At 34.4% G+C, this 25768-nt stretch overlaps 1 protein-coding gene across 2 annotated transcripts in view; it reads left to right on the plus strand.

Moving 5' to 3' along the window:
• Window positions 1–21366, plus strand: part of CDKL2 (cyclin dependent kinase like 2) — a 30448-nt gene extending 9082 nt beyond the window's left edge. The window contains exons 4-14 of one of the 2 annotated variants that reach the window (XM_015586023.2): window positions 1698–1876; window positions 2968–3080; window positions 4203–4342; window positions 6152–6240; window positions 8104–8239; window positions 9022–9320; window positions 9908–10001; window positions 12950–13073; window positions 13301–13407; window positions 18957–19045; window positions 19204–21366. In XM_015586023.2, coding sequence (XP_015441509.1) covers window positions 1698–1876; window positions 2968–3080; window positions 4203–4342; window positions 6152–6240; window positions 8104–8239; window positions 9022–9320; window positions 9908–10001; window positions 12950–13073; window positions 13301–13407; window positions 18957–19022 — 1347 coding nt within the window. In that variant the 3' untranslated portion in view covers window positions 19023–19045; window positions 19204–21366. The remainder of the gene's footprint in view (window positions 1–1697; window positions 1877–2967; window positions 3081–4202; window positions 4343–6151; window positions 6241–8103; window positions 8240–9021; window positions 9321–9907; window positions 10002–12949; window positions 13074–13300; window positions 13408–18956; window positions 19046–19203) is intronic. The other variant, XM_025043844.1, reaches the window with a different exon arrangement.
• The last annotated feature ends 4402 nt before the right edge of the window (window positions 21367–25768 follow it).

Consider the following 25768-nt stretch of genomic DNA (forward strand, 5'->3'; position numbering starts at 1 on the left):
AAAGAGTGTAGTGAATACATATATCTACCACTGGATTCTATACTTTTTTAACGTTTTGCTATATTTGTTTTATGACATATTTATTCATCTATTCATCTACTTACCTATCTATTAATGTCTTATTTATTTATACATTTGAAGGTAAATTGCAGACATCAGTACACTTCAACTCTAAACACGTCAGCTATGCGTATCAAGTAGAGTTTAGTATATGTTTGCTATTTTTTGGAGGTAACATTTACTGAATGAAATGCAGAAATTTTAAGTGATGAGTTTTGATGAAATGCATACACTCAAAAATCCATGTATATGTTAGTTCAGATTCTCTTGCCTGTTGTGAAGTATGAAAATCCCTACTCTTACCCTGTTGTCTATCACAATAATTTTATATTCTTCGAGTATCATATAAAAGCACCACTAGGTAAAATGACACAATGTATAAAATGAGTAACTCAACACATTGATTCTGCCACTTTTATAAAATATTTTTTTGTGTGTGATTATAAAAGTAATATATGCTAATGGTAGGTGTGGGGCTGGCCCTGTGACCTTGCCATGGATGTCTAGGATGTAGGAGAAATTGGTAGCCTTCAGCAATAGCAGATTGCCATTTAGGATGCTGTCCTCTGAAACAGTTTAAAAATATATATACTTAAAAATTTTTCAAAATACAGTTTACTTGTGTTAGAGAATTAGGTATAATGATTTTTTTGCCTAGCTCTAGAATTTTTACCCTCTTTACAATCCTGATTGCTTGAATAATGCCTCTGCTTCAGTACTCAGCAAGCTACCTAAAAGCCCCTTTGCCTAAAACTAAACTACTAATCAATCGAACTAACTTTTCTAGACTTTTCCATTTTTGGTCATGAAACTATCATTCTTATAGATTCCCAGCTTTAAATAAAATATCCGAGATTACTTCCTAAATTCTGTTGATTTCTTGATTTAAAATATTTCTGAACTATATATATCTCTTCCTTTCCATGTCTTTGAGCATCAGCCTAATTTAGGCCGTTATTATCTCATAGTTGTCCCACTGCTCTTCTCCCTGCCTCTAGTCCCTCTCTCTGATTTAGCTTATTTATGGCCAGCATCTTCTTTAAATATCTTATTAGTCATGCCACTTCCATGGTTTCCCATGGCCTTGACACAAGCTCAGACTTCTCAGGCTGGCAGTTGAGGCATCCTTCCTCCTTAGTACATAACCTCTACTCTAGAAATAACATTTCCCCAGAGTCTCCTGATCCATTCCCATCTTCACTCTTGCTCTCCTTGTTACCTTCACTTGGATTTCCCTTTCATCTCTATATTTATCCAGGTCATACTTAGTATTGAAGGCAATCTTACCTCTTTCATAAAAATTTTCCTTGACTACCCAATCTTCAATGATAGCTTTACTCTCTTAGTCCTGAGAGCAGTTACGAACAGAATAATTGATTTGGTAGTTAATATATATTTCATCCAGTATCTTTGATTATTTAAGTAAAATTTCAAGCATAAATGTTATTTCTTTCCTGGCTAGATTTTAGGTTCTTTAAAACCAGGGATAATTTTATATGCTTTTATCTGTATTCATTAAAAGTACAAAAACAGAGCCTTGCATATGGCAGGTGCTCAAAAAGTAATTAATTTGCTTGACTTGAAGTGCCAGTGTATGTCATACTTTGTTTTGTCTTTTATTTTTATTTTTGTCTTAGATTATACACAGAGATATCAAGCCAGAAAATATATTAGTATCCCAGTCTGGCGTTGTGAAGTTATGTGATTTTGGATTTGCACGGACACTGGCAGCTCCTGGGGAGGCTTATACTGATTATGTGGCAACCCGGTGGTACAGAGCTCCAGAACTATTGGTTGGTGATGTCAAGTATGGCAAGTAAGTCATTACAAAGTGTGTGTGGGGGTGGGGGGGAGGGTGGATTTAATATGTTTCTGATATAATAAAAGATTCTCCTAACACTGGAAGGGAATTTTGAGTTTAGGGAACTTTGCAAAATGATTCATAATTTTTGGTGCTTCTCCTTTGATCATTCTTGTGAAATAAGTTGAGGTGAGTATACTTATTTTAAAGGTAGAGAAATCAAGCTGAGCAAGTTGTCTGTTTTTTTATAGTGGGTTGGAAGTAGATATGCTATTTTTAACTTATAAAGAGAGATAACATTTATTTGATAAGTCTGATACTGTTGGAATGAGGAGAAGTGGAGTGGGCAAGGGGAGTAGAAATAATTGAATAAAATATTTTTAAAACACAAATGGTCTTCCTAAATGAATTCTTAAAATAAGAAGAGATTGTAACTTTTACTGCTTTTATAGAAATCTTTCTAAAATATTTTCTACACATTCTCTGTTTTCAGAGTACACGTCATTTAATATTTTCTTGATTACTCGGAGTTCTCATTTTACTGCTGTACTGTAACTTTTGTAACATTTTGTAATTCAGCTATGATCTTTAGCAATTTCAAGGTAGTCGTCCCTATGCTAATGATGCCAGCATATCCCTTAAGATCTGTGACTTATTATTAAGATAGTTTTCTATTTTTTCCCTGTTAATTTTCAGTTCTCCCTGTTGTTATGTATGTGTTGTCCCAGTGACACCTTCCTTCTGCAGTTTTCAGTGTCTAGTTAAATAGACTGATCAACCTGGTTAGAATTATGTATAAAACAAAGGATGAATAGGCTCCGAATGGAAACCCAAAAGGTTTATTTTCAGAATAAAGTACATATAATAAATGTTTTGACTTTTTAGAAGCCTTTTCCCTCTATGTCACATGATTGAATTTCTGGAAATCTGACTTACATGAAATTGGGATTTAGTACTTTAAGTTTATAAAGGAATATATTTTTATGGATAATTTAAGGCTCATTACTACTATTCTCAATACCTAGAATACTAAATAGTAATATACAGAACAGATTTAGTCATGTTAAACGGATTACATGCCAGATTTTACACCACATTTCTTTTAGGGCTGTTGATGTGTGGGCCATCGGCTGTCTGGTAACTGAAATGCTCATGGGGGAACCCCTTTTTCCTGGAGATTCTGATATTGATCAGCTATATCATATAATGATGTGTTTAGGTAAGATTATATACCCGCATTTTAAATTTTAGAGTTTTTTCCCCATTTGTTTTTTATGTGTATTGATTTCACAAAGTAGGGAGTAAATAGGAAAACTTCAGATATATATTTATTCATTCTCAGTCTGGCTTTGGTCTATGTGACATGTGGTCTTAATTATGCCCTTACCCCACTACCACTACACTTCCCCCTAAAAAAAAGATCAAAGGTTACACATTTTTCTCTGCACTTTTGCATTTAATAAATAACATGTAGAGAGGACGCAAATGATCACTTATTACCCTTAGGTCAACAAGCATTTGGTGTAATATGACTATACCCTCATGCTCACCTTCAGTCTGGGGGACAGAGACTTCCAAGGTAGTTTTAACTTTGCTGCAGACATGACTTTTGTTGTTAGTACTTTGGATGGAAGAATTTCGAAGCTAGACTATCAAAGTCTTCTTACATTTATTGAAATACCAACTTCATGTTGGGAGCTGGAGCTTGGAAAATGGAAACAATGGTAAGATACTAGGGGGTTATTTAACTATTGGATTTTAAGTTTCCAGGTTAGAAATTCAATAAAAAATATAAGTTTCTTACAGCAGAATTTTCTTACAAGTTTTATACTCCATTAAATATTAAGGTTGAGAATAAAGTTAAAAGTGCTCAAATCAGACCTTAGACATAGGTTGACCAAAAATTAAATTCTTAAATGGTAGAACTGATTTATCTGCTTAGATTCTGACCACATGGCTATTAGTATTTTCATTGTTTTGGTCAGCACTTTTATGTTTTGTTGTTAGAAATGAAGTGCCGGTACGTATATTTAAAAAATCATAAAATGTTCTTTACCTCTCCTTTTCCTGTACTCCTTTGTGTCTTCAGTTCTGTGTATACTGGCGTGTGAACTTTTCTAAATGAGTATGTTGAGATAAGAGCGTTAATTTCTTGAGCTGCCTTTGTCAAAACCACTATAAAGACTGCCAGGTGCCACCACAGTAAGAGTACTATATTTGGTGGATTTTGCCTGCTGAGAGAGCCCCAGCTCTGTAAGCTGTATCCCACTCTTTGCTCTACTCCACATTACCTATCAATATGATGTATAATGACAGAGATGTGTGTTTTTCTTATGTCCAGGTAATCTAATTCCAAGGCATCAGGAACTGTTTTATAAAAATCCTGCATTTGCTGGAGTAAGGTTGCCCGAAATCAAGGAAATGGAACCTCTTGAAAGACGCTATCCCAAACTCTCTGAAGTTGTGATAGATTTAACAAAAGTAATCATTCATACTTCTTTCACTTTCTGACAGGGAATTTGTATTACAGAAACTTGGCTTTCTCTTCTTTTTTTCTTAGTTGATCTTTCAGGTCAATAATTTTAATTTTCATTTTAATGATTTTAATTTTTCTACATTAAGAAAGAGTTTAAATGATTTCGTGTATGTGTGGGAGGGAGAACTTCAGAGATAAAGCCCTGAAATTTTCACTTAAGAAACCATTTAGCGTTACTGAGCATGTTTTAAGTGTGAAAACATTCTCATCATATGTTTTTAATGTTTAAAATGCAAGACTTGTTTAAGTGGAAAAGAGAAGTAGGATAAGAAAATAAAAAGGTTAGACAAGTAGGGAAATAAAGCATAGAGCATAGGATCATGACCTATGGTGTGAGGGGCTTTTGCTTAGCCACTGGATTTGCTGAAGATAATTTACAAATAGTCATCACCTTTGCCTTGTATTTGATTGAGGAAGATATTAGGGAGGTTCTCAATGGATCAAATTATCTCTAAAATTAGACATTGGAATTATATATTAGCTCAAAAAATTCTTATTAGTGGTATTTCTAAGATACCAGGAGCACATAACATTTATCCAAGGTATTTTTTTGCTTTTTTAGTTATTTAAATCAATAAAAAAGTTTAGTAATCTTATAACTAATTATAATAAGTTCTTAGAATAGTACATTTCTACTTTTCTACATAATCTAACAAATGCAAATATTTTTCATTGAGGCCAGCTTTATTATCTGTCTATAAAAGATTTAAAGGGAATAATAATAAAAATATTGCCAAACTTATGTCCCTTATAGTAGACTCATATAACTTTCAAAATATTTTCTTATAGAAATTTCTAACATAGAAAAAAAGGTAGAAAGAGTAGCAGTATAACGAACCCTCACATACTTGTCATCTAGCTTCAACAATGAACAACCTTTTGACAATCTTCGTTCAACTATCTACATCTTATTCAACTTTTTGGGGGGAATATTTTGAAGTGAATCACAGATATTATATTTTTTCATTTATAAAGACCTTAATTATCTGTAGAACTTTTTCTGTTCATTTAAAGCTACTTATTGAGTCTCTCTCTCTTTTTTTTACTGGCATTGAATGGTTCCAATTAATCAGAACAAGACCTGCATTATAATAACATCATCTGTGTAAAGATTCTAGCACAATAATAAGCACAGGTTCTTTCTCTTCCATTCTGCAAGGGCTTTAAATTTTAAAAATTTACAATAATTCCTTAATATCATACAACATCTCACCAATGCTCAAAGTTTCGTTGATTTTCTCATAATTTCTTTTTCATAGTTTGAATTAGGATTCACATGAAGTCTGCATGTCAAGCAATTGGTTGATATGTCTTTTAAGATTATTAATTTATAAGCTCTTATTCATCTCTTTGTTTTTTGTTTAAACCATGCCATTTGTTTGTTGAAGAAAGTAGGTTGTTCATCCCTTAGAATTTCCCATATAGTATAGTTTAATATGTTCTTCTGTGTCCTGTATTTCTTACAGTTCATAGTGGAGCTAGAGCTTGATCAGAATCAGGTTGATTTTTTTGGCATACTACTTCATAAGAGTTTGTATATTTCCGTCTAGAGATACTGAATATCTGGTGGTCTTTCTTTTTGTGATATTGGCAATCATTGGTGGTCATTGTCTAGATTTATGCTTTATTTTTTTTATCATTTATTATAGATGTTTTAAATTCATAGACTATGAAGAGGTATTTTCTATATTTAGAAATTTAAATATAGACAATTAAAAAAATATATAAGTTGTATGTATTCTTTGGTTTTTCAGAAATGCTTACATATTGATCCAGACAAAAGACCCTTCTGTGCTGAGCTCTTGCACCATGATTTCTTTCATATGGATGGATTTGCTGAGAGGTATAGTACTGACTCATGTTTTCCATTTCACACCAAGCTAGAGTTAAAATAAGGCCTCTATAACAGTAACAAACAGTATTTCTCTTATTTCTCTACCTAGCTACTTTTACATGATCTCAAATATTTACCAATAACAGAATTCACAGGAGTGGTCCCCTGCATTCACTAAATCAGGGCTCTTGGTTTTCATGAAGCAGGCATTTCATGCCTTTCTTTCTGTCTTCCTGTGGTGACATCTACCACTCAGGTCATTGATCTCTATGTTTCTACTAGCTGTGTGATACCGTCATCTTGGATACTGATGAATTTGCAAAGGTGCCATCTTCTGTTGTTGCCAAACTCACAACACACGCAGTCCTATGACATTGCTGACACTGCTGATGTGTTGGAGACTTTGATGTGCCAAACCAGTGGGTGCCAGAGCTGCTGGCATATTCTCTTGTGCTGTTTGAGCTGCTGGCATCAGGGCAGCTGATGAAACAAAAGATAGAGAGATGAGAGGCAATGACATTGCTTTATATTTTTGCAAATCTGTTTAATATCTAGCTTAGTAAAAGATACCTGGATTCTCATATTTGTCTCTGCATTCAATTAGTGGTTTTATGTTGTTTTGGTTGAAATATATGAAGAAACCCTGGCCTAACAAAAATATGTTGTTGGAAAATGGAAGAGTATTTTAATAGCCCTTTTAGGGAATTGTGGGCATTATTCTTTGATTCTATCCCCAAAACTTTGAAACTATACTAAAACTCAGCATTGGTAGTTTCTTAAAGGTTATTTGCATTGTAGAATCTGAGACCATATCAATGAACTTTTTTTACCCTTTTACATTAAAATCCATTTCTCTGTCTCACACTTTGAATAGATCTTTTACCAGTTTATACTTTTGTGACATCATACATTAGTCATTTGGCAAAAATTGTTTTGCTAAGTTATGCAGATCTTTAAAATATTGACATATTTCATTATATAATATCAAAAAGTCACATTCTCTCTCATTGAAAAAGTCTTTAAGTTTTGGGAATCTGCTAAGCTCTCAGTAGTGGATACAAGTTTAACAGAATTCTGATTTGGCATAAAAATTTGAATTTAAGCATTCACACAAATATTATCAGTCGTTTTCCTTGAAGTAACAAGCACCTTTGTTCATTATTTAAAAAGAAAATGTCTGCCCAATACCCTAAGTCTGAATAACCGTAGTTTTTCTGTCAGTCTTTCTTTCAAGTAAAAATGTTCCATGAAAAAAGTAGCTAGTTTAAGATTGTATCTCAATCAATCAGGTGCTTTTCTTAAGACAAGCATTTCCCTTCGGTTTGCAGCAGAGGTGCTTTTTGCATATTTCAATTTTGTCACATCGAATATAAAAAAAAGACATGTTCAAGGGTTTACATTTAATAAAATTAATACTTTTTACTGCTTTAATTGAGAACATACTTAAACAAAACTGCCATTCCCCACTCCTCCCCCTATTTTTTTTTTTTTACCTGAGAATGTGTGGCTATGAAGAATAAAATAGCTGCTAGTACAGTTTGGTGCCACTGCTTCAGTTCTTGGTAAGATGCCTACAGTTTTACCCATCATTGCTTTTAGATCATCAGTGCAAATGCTAACACGATGAAAAAGAAGTCATCTTATTAGGATAAGAATAGCTTTGACCCTGTGAACCTCCTGAAAGGTTCTCAGGGATTCCTGGGGGTCTGCAGAATGCCTTTTGAGAACTGCTAATCTAGGTCATAATTTTTCTGATTTTAAATAACAGTCTAGTTTAACACTCAATTTTTAAAAATCTTGAAAACCAATTTTTTTTCTACATTTATCTTTCTCATACAGTTTTATTTTATTGACAAATGTATTTTTATATAGGTTTTCTCAGGAACTACAGTTAAAAGTACAGAAAGATGCCAGAAATATTTCTTTATCTAAAAAATCTCAAAACAGAAAGAAGGAAAAAGAAAAAGATGACTCCTTAAGTGAGGAGAGAAAAACACTTGTGGTACAGGTAAATGTCCATATTCTAATAAGTGTATTAAAATTTAAATTTAATATATCCATAAGTTTTTGGAGGAAAAAAACGAAGATTAAAAAAATTTCTGAGTGGTGAACAAGTTCACTTTTAGCTTCGTTGTAAAAATGTATCTTCTTTATAGATATTACTTATTTTAAAAATCTTAACATATCATGTATTGAGTGCCTCCTATACAGTAGAGCTTGTCAGGAAATCACATACATTCAAGAACATTTAGACATGCATATGCATACCCACATACCAATATATGGACACAGACACATGTGTACACCATTTTTTCCCTTAAATGATACTAGAGAAAACTATAAGTTTTAGAATTTTATATAAAGTAAAGCATTTTAAAATTGAGATTTGTGTATTTAATTTATTCAGAATCTGTTCCCATTTTCTTAAGTGAACCAAAAGAGGCCACTTCTCAATTTTGCGTTTCCTGGCTCTAAATATATAAGAACAAAAGTGGGCATGCTTGATTCCTTTTCCATGTTTCCTCCCACTGCAATATGTATAAATTTGATATATGTATAAATCATACAAATTTGATATATATCAGAGCTAATGTGAATTGCATTTCCATTCAAAGGAAATATCTGACTAAGAATCTCAGGTTTAATTTTAATTCCATAGTAGAATGAAAAAGAACAGGGGTACAAAAAGATATCTCTGGAATTCCGTTGTAGTTGACAATTACTTTATAGGAAGAGGCGATTCATTCTCCTCAGATCATTAATGTTAATAACATTTTTATTAATGGTCAGGATACCAATGCTGATCCCCAAATTAAGGATTCTAAAGTATTTAAAATAAAAGGATCAAAAATCGATGGAGAAAAAATTGAAAAAATCAGTCGAACTTCAAATGCCAGTTGTCTCCATGACAACGGGACAAGCCACATCAAAACAGTGCCTTCATCCAGCCTCAGAGATTGCAGCAATGGCAGCGTGGACCATACAAGAAATCCAGGCATGGCAATTCCCCCACTTACACACAATCTTTCTGCAGTAGCTTCCAATATTAGTTCTGGAATGGGGACTATCCCAGGAGTTCAGAGCTACAGGTATGAATTTGGAAGATAAGAACAAAACATTGTTTAAAGGTATATTTGCAAATTTTAAGTGATTGTCAATTTAGCCCTATTGTGTTACTCTCAGGCTTCTGGATGCTATTCATTCTTGTCAGGTTGCTGTTTCAAAAGGCTTTTTGGCCTATGTGTTAGAAATTGTTAGCATTTGGTCAAAAAATTTAGCCTGAGTTCTAAGAAAGCAGAGTAGTATTGTTTAAGATGAGAATCTACAGCTATTTAGTCTATAACATGAAAGGAGATTGTCATAATAAAAGATATCATTGGTTTTGAAGGTCTGTTGTTGCATGGTATGGCTGTGGGCATTTAGTGGTACAAAGAAGCTTCTTTTGGGAATTTTGCTGAAAGGAAGGTAATTTATTTGGTTGGAGTTGGGGACTGGGTGGAAGGCATGAGTATAGTGGTAAAGGACAATGTTTTACCAGATCTATGTGCGTAGTATATTTAAGGATAGGAATTAAATTCTGATTAAACTGCATGTCATTTGATGCTATCATTTAGTTTTGTGCTTGAGAAATAGTTACTGCTGGTTCTAACTTAAATTTTTCTTGTTGTTGTTACAGAGTGGATGAGAAAACCAAGAAGTATTGTATTCCATTTGTTAAACCAAATAAACATTCTCCATCAGGCATTTATAATATTAATGTAACCACATCAGTAAGTAAACTGTTCTCACTGGTAGAAGACCAAGCATAAGTCATTTCTAGACTTTGATTCACATTACATATGATAGTGAAGAACAGAATTTTATTTGGCAACATCATAAATGAAACCTTAGTTACGCATATATCTTCCCAGCCTATCATAACCATAAAAGTGAAAGTCTTAAAGTTTAAATAAGTTTTATAAAGTATTATAAGTCTAGAAGTTTAAATATAAGATGTTATTAAAATGACATCTGTTTTATTTCTTTAGGTAACAGTAAATTTTTTTAACCTTATGCTTGGTGATCAGTTCTTTTAGAGGAGAAGATTGTCTTATCTCACTAACACCAGATTTGTGGTGAAAGTACTCTGTTTCTTCATTTAAGAAATATTTATTGATTATCTATTAGGTATAAGATACTGGAAATGAATAAATCAATCTTTCTCTTCTAGCTCATGGTCTAATAGAAGATCAGCACATTAAAACATAGTGTCAGATTGTAATGGTTGAAGCCTGTACAAGGTTCATGTCTTCTGAAGGTTCAGAGGAGCATTATTATGCTCAACATAGCTGTCAAAATGCTTCTTTTTAAAGTTAAGTTAAATCATTGTCACTCTTCTAATCAAAACCCTCCATTGGCTTCTCATATCTGAGTAAAGAGTGAAGTCCTCACAGGGTCTTTAAGTCCCTAAATGACTCACTCCCCCTTCTCTCTATCCCACCTCCAGCTACTCTCATTCTTGATCAATCTATTCCAACCACACTGATTTCCTTGTTATTCCTGGAATAGGGCCAGACATGTTCCCATAATTGGGCTTTTGCACTTGTTATTTCCTCTGCTTTAGAAATTCTTTCCCCAGGTAATCCAAGAAATTTGCTTTTTCTCCTCCTCAGCTTACATGAAATCTTATTACGAGGTCTTCCCTAGTGTTATAACTCATTTTGTCTCCCATTACTCTCTGTCCCTTCTCCTTGCTTAATTTTTTTCCATTACATATTACTGACATCCACTGTATCCTCTTATTTATATATTGTCTGTCTCCTCCACTACAACGTAAGCTTCCAAGGTGAGGATTTGTGCTTCTCCTCACTGCTCTGCCCCACATCTTAGAGCAGCGTCTAGCACATTGAAGTTGCTTAAAAAATGTGAATGAATTCTTCTACCAGGGAAAGGGAGGTATGAATATATTCCCAGAAGAGCATTTTTCTCACAAATTTCCCTTCTCTACCTTTTTCATTACCCTCAAAGCTGGAAAAAATAGCCTTCTTTTCATGTCTCTCATGATTTGGACATCATATTTGTTTTTTCTTTTAATTTTTCTTAGTCTACAATTTCTGTACCCATAGTGCTCTCCTTTTCAATATACCTTACCTTTTGATTTCTTTGCGGATATTTTGTGTTTTACATTCCTGGTCTGCTTTGGAAGATTATTTTGCTCAGCAAGGCTTTTCAAAGTAGCTGGCTCAATACAGTTTTGCTGGAATCGATATTAGCCTTCTTTCAGGCATTACATAAACAGTGCTGGCTGGTGATTTTAGATCTTATTTCTGTTTATCCTTCTTTGGAACAGGCAATCAAGAAAGGAGGTAAAGATTAGTGGGGAGAAAACTCACTGGAATCTTTTCTTAATGAAAATTAATGGAGGCAGAGCTAAAGCTAAACTTTCTTCAACTTTTAAGTTGAAAAGGAATACTTTTCTCCCATGCTTCATGCCCTAATTCTGAGATGTGAATAAATATATTATTAACATCTCTGATGTATTTTACTTATCATTCTTTGAATGTATAAATCTAATCGTTTGAACTTATAATCTTATTTTTTTTTATACTTGCAGATAGCTTTTTTGGACTAATTATTTTATTTTGTAGCTGATTTGAACTTAGAGCCTTAGCACTTATTCTATTAAAAGAATAAATGGAAACATCCAAAAGAAAGAAACAAAAAAAAAAAAAAAGAAAGAAAGAAATTCAAAAGCTCACTTCAAGACTTCTGAAGACTTTCTGGAAGGCAGAGTGGCATAATTCACAGAATATTAAACTTGAGGCATTAAGGAACCTCAGTGGCTTAATGCTGTCATTATATGTCTCTGTGTGTATTTTATTTTATATATATATATAATGTATATACACATACATATACATGATTTCATTTTACATATGCAGCTTTTCTTTGAACAAATCATACAATCTTTCTATGCATCATGTGTTTTGAAAATGTGGACAGAATATAGAGTTTCTGTCATTCTCAAATGAAACAGATTGGAAGAATGTCAAAGTAATAAAGGTACAGAATTCAAGTGATATACTATTCTTCACTTTATTATTTTTTTCAAGTTTATCAACTATGAAGTAATAATACTAAGAAATATTTAGAAAATAGTCAAAGTTATAATTCTTTATTTGATAAACTGTGTTCCTAAGAGATAGTATCATGCATTAACTCTGAGGAGCATGACAGGACAAATATTTTAAAAATTTGTAACATCACTATATTAGGAAAGCAAAAAAACAAGCAAGGAAATGTGATATACATGACAAGATGAACTATTCAAAATCAAGGTGGACAGTAGCACTTCATAGGTCTTCATAATACAGCATAGCTATATGCCGAAAAGCTCAGCAAGTGTCATAAAGCTTGACCTTGCTGGCCAGAAGGACCAGGACAGTGATGCCCATCTTTTAACCTTCTGCTGCTTGCCAGGACTTACACCGTTGGGAGAGGGAGACGTAGAAACTCATAGCAACCAAATAATCCACTTGTTAGCAATTTAAAATAATTTACTGAGGAAGAGATTTGAAATAGATGAAATTGTTTTGTATGTTATTGATATTCTCAAATTTTGTAGTAGTCTACCCTTCAATTCCATGAATTTTAGGATCTGAACATAGTAGTTACAAAAGGGGAAGCCCAACTTACCTGAAAGCTAATTCATTTGTGTTAACCATTTTGATGATATTAGGTCACTAGTGAAAAGAGCCTACATCAGGCAAATAAGAAAAGAAGAGAATACTCAAAGATAGATGTCCATTTGCCCGAACTAAACTATAATCATCTCCCTGAACTAAGAGCCTTGGAAGGCATAGGTATGTTTATAATGCTTTTACTTTTTCAGCCCTTTTGTTTACATTATTTAAAATGCATGTTAAATGAACAGAATATTAAAAATCTATAGTAACTTTACGCCTTTAAGTATGTAAATATATATGTAAAATTATGTATAATAAGTACATATAGAGGGACAGATATAGAATGTGAACAACTAACAAAAATGTCTAATTTGTTCACTGTGTCTATGGTTATTTTTATGCAGCTCGAAATTCTAGGCTAATAAGGAAAGAGAACAAAAATCTTTCAGAATCTCGAATTCCTTCTCTGGCCACTATTGACTTGCATGCCTCCAGTGTTGCGTTACATCAGGTACAGAAATACTTTGTAGGTTGGGTGGAACTCAGGTCTCCTTCATACTTCCTAGTAATGTATCTTAGGGAGAATTTGTTCTTAAGGATGGACATGTAGGATCTGTAAAATTTTGCTTGCTAAATTTTGTTTATGGTTTTTTGCACTTAGTACTTTTATTACATATATACTTATATCAACATTTCCCAGCTTTTTAATAATTAAAAGTGTGTGTGTGTGTGTGTGTGTGTGTGTGTGTGTGTGTGGTCTAGTAGCTTTTACATAACTATAGGTTTGGGGTAGCTTGTAGTATTTCACTGCATTAACCCCAAAGTTATAACCCATTTTTCAAAGAGGGAGACACTGAAATTGTTTTTATTCTTTTAAAATATGTTGCCTATTTGACACTTTCTCCCAAGACAATCCACTCCATCCATGTTAGAGATTTGTTATTCCCTAGTCATCTTTTTCTGTAATTTCTCATAACTGTTAAGAATATTTACATTTCTGCTATTTTTATATCAACAACAGTTATATCACTCATATTTACACCAAGAAAATTGGCAAACTTTTTAATCTCCTGGGCGAACTGTAACTTGCTGCAAACTTTAGCTACATATTATTGTACTTCCCCTTTACTTCAGTTATCACACCTTTGCTTGATGCTTAGAAACTTTATTTTGGAATTGAATTCTCCATCCTCATTAAGCATTCATTTCCATTTCATAGAGAGCAACTGCATGTTGCCTTTTTAGCTATGTGGATGCTTTTTTCTACTGTTACTTCTTAAATAATTTTGTAGAGCTCTACAAACAAGGAGAGTAATATTGTGGAGGATAACAAATTACAGAGGCAGTCCCCAATGACACTGAGAAAAAGGTTTGTTGACTGCTGTTACTTTATCTCTTGCCAATAATTTCTGTAGCAACATAATCAAAACTAAACAAATTCCTGTTGTGTGAAGATTAATCATTGTCACAAACTTTACATTTAGGAACTACAGGTCTCAATAAATTACTTGTATACTTCTAGCTTAATGTGGATTTTAAAGGTGCAGAATTTTTCATTTGCTCTTTGAGAGTGCACTGTTGTTCAAAACCACTTTTCAGGGTTGACATAATTAAATCTAGTTCCATGCAATGGAAGAAAGGCTTTGGCTGCCTTCACACTTCTTCAATATTTTTATTTGTTGTTCTGAATTAATCTTTTTATAATATAATTGGTTTTGTTATTTGCTTTCAATTTACTTGTTCAGTTTTCAGTTGTATTAAAATACAATAAAGGAGAAAGCAGGTGTAGCAAAAATATAAATTAACACCAATATAACATGAGCTTGTGTGTGGACAATCTGAATGGAAAGAGAAGCAACAGGAGACTGGATTGATCTGGCAGGAGCTAAGACTTGCCTTGCACTCACTTTATGCTGTTCATCGATACGTTGAACTACATTTTGTTTCTGTACATAACACAAAATTTTTCACATTTATAAAAGTCTACTATGTACCTTCTGGAACAACCTGTAAGAAAGATTTTTGTAAGTTAAGTGTTACATAATATATGTCTCACTCCCCCGCCCTCTACACACTTACACACGTTATGACCTTATGCACATAGCTAGACATTTTTCCCTGTAAACACTGTTTTAGCTTTTGTCTACAAATTTTGATATGTTGTAGTTTCATTATCATTCAGTCCAAACATTTTATTTCCCTTTTAATTTCTTCTTTAACCCATGTATTATTCGGAAATGTGTTTAATAGTTAGATAGTTGGGATTTCTCTAGATACTTTATCATTATTGATTTCTAATTTAGTTCCATGTGGTCAGAGAATATACTCTGTATGATTTTTTTTTTTTTTAGATTCATTGAGATGTTTTTTATGGCCCAGTATATATGATCTATATTGGTGAATGAACTTTGTTCCCTTAAAAATAATGTATATTCTTTAGTTGTTGGATGTAGTGTTCTGTAAATGTGAAATTAGATTAAGGCGGTTGTCAGTGTTGTTCAGATCTATGTCCTTAATGACTTTTTGTTTATTTAGTTCCATCAAGTTACTGAAAGAGTGCTGTCAAAATCTTTTACTATGATTGTGGAATTGTCTGTTTATCTCTTATATCTGTTTATTTTTGCTTCATTTATTTTAAATCTCTATTATTAGGTACGTACATCTTTATAATTGTTTTGTCTTCTGATACATGTCCTTTTTATCATTATGAAATCTGTCTTTATCTTTTGTCATGCTCTGTGCCTTGAAGTCTGTTTCATCTAAGATTAAAATATCCACTCCAGCCTACTTATACTTATTTGTTTTCATGGTATACCTTTTTATTTTTCATTACTTTCAACCTATCTGGTTTTTATATTTAAAGTGTTCCTTTTGCCAAGTGAATGTGAGTACTGTCTTTTCTTTGCATTCATTCTGTCTATTCCAATTATTCAAATTGGAATGTGTATTCGTTTTCTATTGCTGCTGACAAATTACTACCAACTTAAAAACAATACTCATTCATGATTTCAGTTTCCATGGGTCAGGAGCCTGGACACAGCTGATTCTTTCCTTAAGAGTCTCACAGGCCAAAATCAAGATTTCAGCAGGGCTGCATTTCTTTCTGGAGGCTCTAGGGGAAAATCTGTTTCCGGGCTCATTCAGGTTGTTGGTAGAATATAGTTCTGTATGGTCGTGAGACACAGATTACTTTCTGGCTGACATGCAGGGACTGTTTTCAGCTTCTAGAGGCCACCTGTGCTCCTTGGCTTATAGCTTAGCTCCAGCATCTTCAAAGCCAGCAACGGCGGCTACATCCTTTTTGCCCTTTGACTTTCTCTTGCCTCCCCTTCTGCCTCGTCTCTCTGACTCATTCTTCTGCTTTTAAGGGTGCATGTGATGACATTGGGCCCACCAGGATAATCTCTCTATTTTAGGGTTAGCTGATTAGTAGCATTAATTCCATGTGCAAAGTTCCTTCACAGCAGTAGCTAAATTAGTTTGGTTGACTAACAAGGGTTAAGAATCTTAGGGGAATATCTTTAGAATTCTGCCTTCTGCTAAATATTTAGGCCATGAATATTTAATAAGATTATTGATATGTTTAGATCTAGCTCTGCCTTTTTATTATTTGTTCCTCCGTTTTCCCTTCCCAGTCTTCTTTTGTATTTAAATATTTTTAGTGTTGGCTTTTGAAAGAAATCTCTTTGTATTATTCTTTAAGTGAGTACTCTCAGGGTTACAGTGTATATAACTAATCTTTCACAGTCTACTTAGATAAATATTATGCCACTTATAAAATACAGAAACCTTGCAAACATACTTCCCTTTCCCCTAACCTGAACTTGTAGAGTTATCATATGTATTTTATTTACATACATTGAAAACGCCACTATATTATGGCAATTTCTATTCTTCTATCTTAAAGATTACAGTTTTATTTTCTGGCATTATTTTCCTTCAGCCTGAAAAACTTCCTTTAGCATTTCTTGTAGAGCAGGTCTGACGGTGACAAACTCTTTCAATTTTCCTTCATTTGAGAATGACTTGATTTTGCCTTCATTCCTGAAATATATTGTCACTGGGTATAAAATTTGAGTTGGTAGGTTGTTCTTAAAAAGTTTTCTTCCCAGGACTATAAAGATGTTATTTCTCTGTCTTGTGATCTCTATGATTTCTGGGGGGAAATTCTCAGGTATTTGAATTATTATTCCCCTGTATGTAATGTAATGTTTCATTTTTCTCTAGCTGTTTTCAAGATTTAATCTTTATCTTTTATGTTCAGTAGTTTGAATATGATATGTCTCTAGGCATAGTTTCTTTTGAGGGGAGGGTGTTTCTTGAGCTTCTTGAATCTGTAAATTTATCTCTTTTACCAAATTGGGGAAGTTTTTTTGGTCATTATTCCTTCAAACTTTTTTTCTGCCACAACCTTTTCTCCTTCTGAGATTCTAGTGACATATGTGTTAGACCTTTTGGCATTTTCTCACAAGTTCTTGAGACTTTGTCCATGCTCTTCAATCTTTTTTCTCTCTATCCTTAAGATTGGGTATTTTCTTTTTTATTCTCCCTTCTTAATTCTACCCCTGCACCCCACTTCCACCCCTGACCTACGGTTATTGCCATCTCCCCTTAAGAACTGGATCTCTGAAGGTGGGGCATCTCCTCCTACATGCTCACAGTGTGCACCCAGGACCTGGTGCTCCCGGCACACTTGGGGGATCTGGCACACCTGGGGTATGGTCTGTGGCTCCACCCGGGGGGCAAACCCAGGACTTCCACTACACTATGGAACCACCCCAAGACTGGGACTTTTCTATTGATCTGTCTTAAACTTTTTTGACTCTTTACTTTGTCAATTCCATTCTGCTATTAAGCCCATCCAGTGAGGTTTTAAAATTGCAGATATGGTATTTTTAAAAATATCTACTCGGTTCTTTTTTAGAATTTCTACTTCTCTACTAAGAATTCCTGTCCCTTCATTTCAAATATGTTTTCCTTTACCTCATGTCACATGGTTATAATGGCTACTTTAAACTGTGTGTGTGTGTGTGTGTGTAAGTGTGTAACCATGTATATAAAGTCCCAACATCTGGGCCATCTCAGGACTGATATCTGTTGATTGCCTTTTCCTTTGAAAATTGATCACACTTTCCTGGATGTTTTTATGTCTGGTAATTTTGGATTATATCTAAGACATTGTGATGTTATATTGTATAGCTTCTGGGTCTTGTTGTAGTACTCTGGAGAATGTTGAAATTTTTGTTTTAGCAGGAAGTCACCCAAGTTTGGTTCACACTGTAAATTCTGCCTTAGCTTTTGTGAGAGGTGATGTAAATCTCAGTTCTCTAAGTCTTTGTTACCTAGTTTGCATCTGTCCTGCACTTATGTAGTTCAGGAGTTACTTGGAGATTTGTGCAAGTGATTCAAATCTCAGTGCAGTTGGCTAAGCCTTTGCTATACTGGTTTGGAGCTATCCATGAATGCATACCTCAGGAGGTGGACGGAGACTTCTATGGGTTTATACAGAGAATTAGAGGATCCCCTTCTCTAGTTCTCTTCCTTCCAGAATTCCCTCCATACTTTTTGGCCTACAGGGACCCCTTTTCCTGGTTTCTCTGGCTATAAAGATGGGTTTTCTTTCAGACTCTTAGCCTCCTGTACTTCCTCACCACTTTGAGACTAGGGTAGACTTTTGGGCAAACCTACAGGATTGAAAAAATAACCTCCATATGAAGGGTTGTGTCTCCAAGCTTTGACTCCATTTCTTAATCCTCAGTTCTTTTTTTTGTATTTTTCCCTAAAGGTTTTTGTTTGTTTGTTTGTTTGTTCGGTAATGAGTAGGAGAGAGCGGTTGTAGTGGTTTCGACTCTCCTGGAACACCATAAGTGTCTTTTCACATATGTATAAACAAAGAGGTCAAAGAATAATATTCCTTTATTTCATCTTCTTCTGTATAAGCAACTTGAGCTATGAATAGTTAATTTTAAACTTCTGATATTTGAACAAGAATTGAGATTTTTGGAAAGTGGGACTTTTATAATTATCAAGAACTTATAATGCTCATTTATTTATTTATAGATACCAGGATCTCCCTTGTCAGATGATTCGGAGGCTGACTTACCTCGAATGGAACACCAGCACTGAATGTCATTTTGGTTCTGAATTGGGTAGGTCTGATGTCTCATACTTAAAGCTGTGTAACCTTTCATGGGAAATATATTATGTATCTGTATATGCAATGTGAGAAAGTAAGTGAGATAGCAATCAAGTTCTAGAAAGATTTTATGCAAAATAGTTGGTGGCACATATCCCCCTGTACTTTCAGATGCTGTTCTAGCTTGAGATGACATCGTCTTGCAACAAAACTGCTGATGTCCTAAGAAGAGATATTCGTTGTTTTGATCATTTACTTCTGAACTGCCTGCATTTTCTGAGAAAGGTCTAGCAGAAGGAAAGACAAAGACTTTCAAGTATTTCAAAGGAAGATTGAACAAATGCCCCTCCCAACTGTTATCCCATCACCTTTCAAGTCCACTGATGCTATTTCAAGATATACTCAATGAAAGAATAATGATTTGGTTCTTGTTACATGTGTGTATATTTACTACTAATAGATTGTGCATTTAAAGTTACCTAAGATTAAAAGTGAGTAAAAAGAGGAAGAGAGAAACATTATAAAAGGTCATGTAATGTATTGAACATTGTGTGTTGTCTGTATAAATGTGTACATTTATTTAGGAGTGTGTTTGGTGGAGGTGGATGCTAAAAACTAGGATCAGTTGAAGAAAATGAAAAAACTAGGATCAGTAAGAGAAAAATGTTTCCTTTCCCCTAACCTAACTATAAAAACACATTTAAAATTCTTGCTTGTTTATAGGCTTTAAGGAGATATGTAACTGCTATCTCTGGATAGACGTATTTCTTTGGTTTCTGTGATTATTGTAGGTGTTTGATCAGTGTATGAAAATCTGCCTCTGTGCCGATCTTCTGAGAACCACACTAATGCAAATTTCAGAAAGAAACTTTTTATTTCTAATGACTTAGTACAGCTGGCACTCGATAGCCAGTCCTCTGCATCATAAGATTCTGGTGCTAATGTTCCTGTGTACAGGAATGCAATTGGAACAAGGGTGGTAAAAGATAATTTCTTAGGTATACCCCGGAGTTGGATACTGCACTTCTCAATGACAAGAGAGGTATACATACAAAATTAAGAGATGGGAAGCAGTGTTACCAACTGACTAAGACTGATTACTCTTCTCTGGGCCAATTGCTATCGAACTCCTCTGGTGAGGAGACTTTGGGAGGGAATGTCCACTGTTACAGACTTCACTCCTATCCACTGATAGTTTGAAGGTGATGTTAGACAGATTATCTATCTAATATTCCAGAGATATTAGACAGAACCCAGAGATGTTCCTGTCTTCTTGTTTCCTCAAATACTTAAGCCTTCCCAACAGCTTTTAACCAAGTTGCAAAATTATTTACCTTTACTGCATGCATCTTTTATAATGTACTAGTCCACAACTTTTAGGTGGGAGAGTTAAACCAATTTGGCTCTAGTGGTTTGGTTTCTGGGTTTCCAGTCATGCTCTGCAGTTATCATTTTAGAGAATGGTTGTTAAGGAGATTAGAATTTTTTTTTTTTTTTGCATTAACCAATTAATAATTTTTTTTTTTCCAAAAAGGCATTGACTAGAACTTAGACCGAGCCTTTAACTTGCACTTTTCTCTATTACTTACTCTGTGGAGCTTAATATTGGAATTCTGACCATAGATACTTGGGCCTCAAAAGAGTAGGACATTCAGGAGGAAGCAAAATAAGGGGCTGCAATGTAGAAGGTGGTTCAATTCAAATTTGATCTTGATTTTGAAGCTCTGTCTTTAACCTCTGAGCAGATGTTGGACTAGATTGATATGGCTAATGTGCTGAACAAAATTAGTGTATAGACATTAATAGGCTTCACATTAAAATATTATTTTATTTTTACTTTGAAAAATGTTGCCAATGGACACTACAACATAGAAAACAGACAATACTTAGAAATCAAATGGCTGCCCAGGTACTTCAATGTTATTTTTATTTAAAGATCAGTGTGAAAATATCACCTTAATGTCTGAGGGTCTAGGATGGGTTACCTTCTCATTTCTATATTTGCTTTTGGTATCTTTTAAAACATTTTGTGAATTTTAGATTAAGATACTAAAAATTGTTCATTATAAGTCCAAGTTGAGACTTGAGGGTCACATCTGGTTAGAACCTCAGCAGAACTACTTGAAAAAAGATTTTGCAAATTGAGGCTATAGGTACTGAACTAAAATAATCTTTTTTTTTTCAATTTAAGGTAGCTAAGTCTCTCCTTACAAGGTTATGATTAAGCCACATACTAACAATAAATATGTGTATGTAATACTGGTAGGGGGAAGTGGGCTTGCTGTGTGTATGTATGTTTTAAAATTAATAAATATTATATGATATTGAGCTCCATAGATGGTTTTTATTTGCATTTGTTTGATTATGAGACTATAAACAATATATATAACACAGTATGGTATTTAACAAATGTTTGAAATAATCTGTTAATTCTTTTTTGGAAACTTTAGCTATAGAGATGGCAAGTTAATTTTCTTGTACAGTCAGTGATACAAGCAGCCTGGTCATAAAGTAACATGTCTTGTAAAGACTACCTGGTAAACGCTGTGACAGACTCAGGCCTAAAACCTGGTTCTCCTGATTGAGAATCTCTTTTTTGGTTAGAATAGCTGACTCTCTGTTGAAATGGTGGCATGGAAGATGTGTTTTCTTGTGTGATTCTCTCCTTATTGGCTTCTTTATCTTAGTTGTGCTACTATATAAGGCTGGATCTGTGAATAGACATTAAATATCATTTGAAAAGCAGTTTTTAGCTTGACTATTGGAGATTTTCCTCTGTAAATGTGTTTTCTACATGCTGGATGGAAACAAAGACAAATACCAGATTCTGATAATATAGTTTAGTTCAAGATATATTGAGATCAAAAATAATTTTTTTTTTACCGGGAAATGCAGCCTAACCAGAAGACTATAGTTTTAATTACACTTTTCTTCTTAAGTAAGGTGGTCAGGTCCCTTTTCTTCTGTTTGGTCTTGGAAGGAAATAAGTGAATGAGAGATAAGCACTTCCCCCTCCGTGGAGAGAGGGATGAAGCATATGAATTTAGGGGTGCTACAGTTGGCCTTATATCCTTTGGCTCTGTCAAGGATAGCCCAGTGCTACCAAGCTGTCATCCAGTAGGTGGCAGTAAAGTCACATTCACTGTAACCCATATCCTTCCCAAAGGGAAAAATGCTAAAATCCTGTGATGAATTTTACCTGAGAGGTATCGCCTGTTCCCTTTGTCCATGCAATACATGGCCTGCTTTTTCATTTTTAAGGGCCCAGTGTTAAAGGAGTGCTTAATCTATTAGAATCACAGAGGTGGCAAAGAAGAGCTGGTACCTCAAACTGTAGCTGGTCCATCAGATGGTACCACCAGTGGAGATGTGCACCCTAATGAACATTGCTAGTTAAATACTCTGATAGTCTAGTCTCAAAGTAGCGTATGAAGCGTAGTGGGAACAGAAGAGACCAAATGCATATGGCCTCCGTCTTGTATCAGGGCTCCCCTAATGTCAGCAGGTAGCTGGTGACTCAGGTCAGCAAAGCAAACCAGGTTGGAGGAGGACTAGGCTGGTGGGAGGATGAGGATAATGGGGAGGAGCTATGGACTTTGCTGAGAGTCCTGAATAATAAAGAAGTCGGAGAATTATCAAAGTAAATTTGCCTCACAACGATGAAATGTGGGCAAAATCAGGGCAGTAGAAAGGCCAATCAGGCCACTTCCCAAGTGCCAGTCCTAAAAGGGCTCTGAGGATCTTTGGAATTAACTGGAAATATGTTTATCAAGTGTGATTTCTGTATAAGCCTAAAAAGTGAGTTGATGCTCATGATGACTGGAAATTTGAAAATTAGTCCACACTGGCCCTGGCTTTCTTGATTATATAGAAATGCAGCGTAGGGAGTTTGCATGGTGCAGCCCACACGTTTCTGGCCTTGATGTCAGTCAGCTAGTACGTGTGTCAAGTTAGCAGTCAGTCCACTGAAATTCTGAATTTGAAAAAGTGCAGGGCCTGTTGTTCATGTCAGTTAGGGAAAATAATCACTTTTGTGCCTAAAATTAAGCGTTTACTATAACTCTTAACGCGTTGATTTGAGGAAAAAAAATCACCAAAGAGAACTGAAAAAGAGATTACAGAAAAGAAGAAATACTTTGCCAATATGGAAACAGAAGAAATTTAAAATACATTTCGAATACAAATTTATTTCTGTATGAAATCTTCTGTTATCTTGGATGAGGGTGAGCATCTAACTCTCCAGGTGAAGGAAAATCGTGAAAGGTATTTCCAAAGATGTTAAAATGTCCATTGTGTGCAGAACATGTAAGAAATGCCTTGTTTAGAATATAAGCCAAGATGTATATAAATTTTGTCCTCAGAAATTCCATTTCTTCTTCCTGTTGAACACTATTTGAAGAATAACAGTTTAGAAAGGCATCTCAGATAGTTAGCCTTCCCAAAAGACCTATGTGTCTTGGCCTGGCCTTGGAGAAGGGACTTTACAAAAAGGATTAGACTCAGTTTTTGTTTTGTTTTGTTTTTTAAAAAAGGATGATAGATTCTAATAATAAAGCCTGAAAAAATTACAAAATTCAATAACCAATTAAATTGAAGGATTCTCTATCTCTGGTTATCATTCTGATCTATCTTCCAACAAAGTACTAAAAGAGAAATTTTATCTGCAGTAAAACAGAGAAAAAATCATGTTAGACTTTCTGAAAGAAGGTTGAACACATGCTCCAGTGGCCAGTAATTGTTTTACTTGAGAGGGATATGTGTACCTTACCTTTCTCACCTCAATAAAAGTTCTTTTTTTCTGGAGAAGATTTAAAAATCCTGAGACTTCCCCTGATATGTGGGAACTGATTTTAAAGCAAATAGGGTTAAATATCAGGTGGTTTAAAAGTTCATTTATTTAACCAATATTTTTTGGGTCCCTACTATATACAGGCATGATTTTAAGTCCTGGAGATAAAGGAGTGAACACAGTAAACACAATTCTCTGCCTTTAAGGAACTTAGTGTCTTATATGAAATACAAATAATAAAGGTAACTAAGAATACATGTGGAATGATTGAATGTGATTCATGCTAGGGACAAAAATAAAGGTGGGAATAGAGAGGAAGTGGGTCTGTGCCTGAACATTTGGATAAGGTGGTCAGGGACCTGAGAGGTGGCATTTTATGAATGTGCTGAAAGAAGTAAGGGATGGACCCATGTGGATATTGTGGACATCTGGTGCAAGGGCATTGTAGACAGAGGGACAGCAGGGGCACCAGCCCTGAGGAGCCAGTGTGCTTAGTTTGAGGAACAGTGAGGGCAGTGTGTTTGGAGTAGAGAGAGAAAGGAAGAGAGGAGTGTGAGGCGGGGTCAGAGAGGAAGAGGCTGGGAATGGGGAGTAGGGAGGCCAGGTCATGCAGCCCCTATAAGGACCAGTACATCTGTGTCAAGATGTTTCAGATGTAATAGTTTATTTGCTACGGTCCCTTATAAACAAATCATTAAACTGCTACTGTTCAATTCATGCTTATCATAAATTTCTAATGTTGAAATTGTGAGAGATATTTTCTGTTTGGAATGTATGTTTATCTCGTTTTGTGTGTGTGTGTGTGTGTTTTTTTTTTTTTTTTGGCTAGCCACCTGTATGAAGTATACAGTTATATTTAAGGCTGTTTAAAAATTTTGGTTTAAATTTGCACTAGTTGGAAAATACAAATACTTACTGATACATACCAAAAAATATTCAGTCTGCTTACTGTTGTAAGGTGATATTTCAATGAACTACAACTTTCCCCCCAGATTTTTGAGATATAAGTGGCATATAACATGTGTAAGTTAAAGGTTTACAATGTATTGATTTGATACATTTATAAATTGCAAAATGATTACCCCATAGTGTTAACTAACTCCTCTGTGTCGCTTTCAGCAATGTCTTTTACTTTCATTTTGAAATAATTTCAAACTACAGAAGAGTTGCAAGAATTGTACAAAGAATTGTACTCCCATGTATCCTTCATTGAAATTCATCAGTTGTAAAAACATGTTGCTGTGTTTACTTTATTACTCTCCCTCCTTTCCATCCTTCCTTCTCTCTCTTTCTCTCACACACACTTTTTCCATAATTTGAGATTTGGTTGCAGAAATCATACTACTTTACCCTAAAATACTTCAGAGTTTTATTATAAGGATGGTCTCTTACCTAATTATGAAATTCACAAAATTTTACACTGATAAAATACTATCACCTAAAACATGGTCCACATTAAAAATTTACCAGTCATCCCAATAATATTCTTCGTGGCAATCTCTTCTTTTCCTTCCCACCTCAGGGATTATATGTTACGTCTAGCTATCATGTCTCTTTAATCTTCTTTAAACTTTGTCTACCACGACATTTACATTTTTGAGGATTACAGGGCTGAAACCCTCAAAATTACTCAGTTGTCTTGTAAATGTTCCTCAGTTTGGGTTTGTCTGATGATTAGATTTAGGTTATGCCTGAATCTGATTAGGATAATTAGAATTTGAGACTTGCATAGGCTATTTCTGCCGCAAAGCAAAAGATAAATTTAAGTTATCACACTCTTCCAAAAACTCCCATTGGTTCAAAAACAGCTAATTCCACCTATATGCTAAGAGGAACTCAGTTGATAAACTCACTCACTTTGAGGCATTAGTGACTGAAGACTATACCCAAGTATATAAACTTTCTAGGCATCACTATACTATTTTAAGAGAAAATTTTATTAACCAT

The sequence above is a fragment of the Pteropus alecto genome, unplaced genomic scaffold, assembly GCF_000325575.1.
Source record: "Pteropus alecto unplaced genomic scaffold, ASM32557v1 scaffold161, whole genome shotgun sequence".
In the NCBI taxonomy this organism is placed as follows: domain Eukaryota; kingdom Metazoa; phylum Chordata; class Mammalia; order Chiroptera; family Pteropodidae; genus Pteropus; species Pteropus alecto.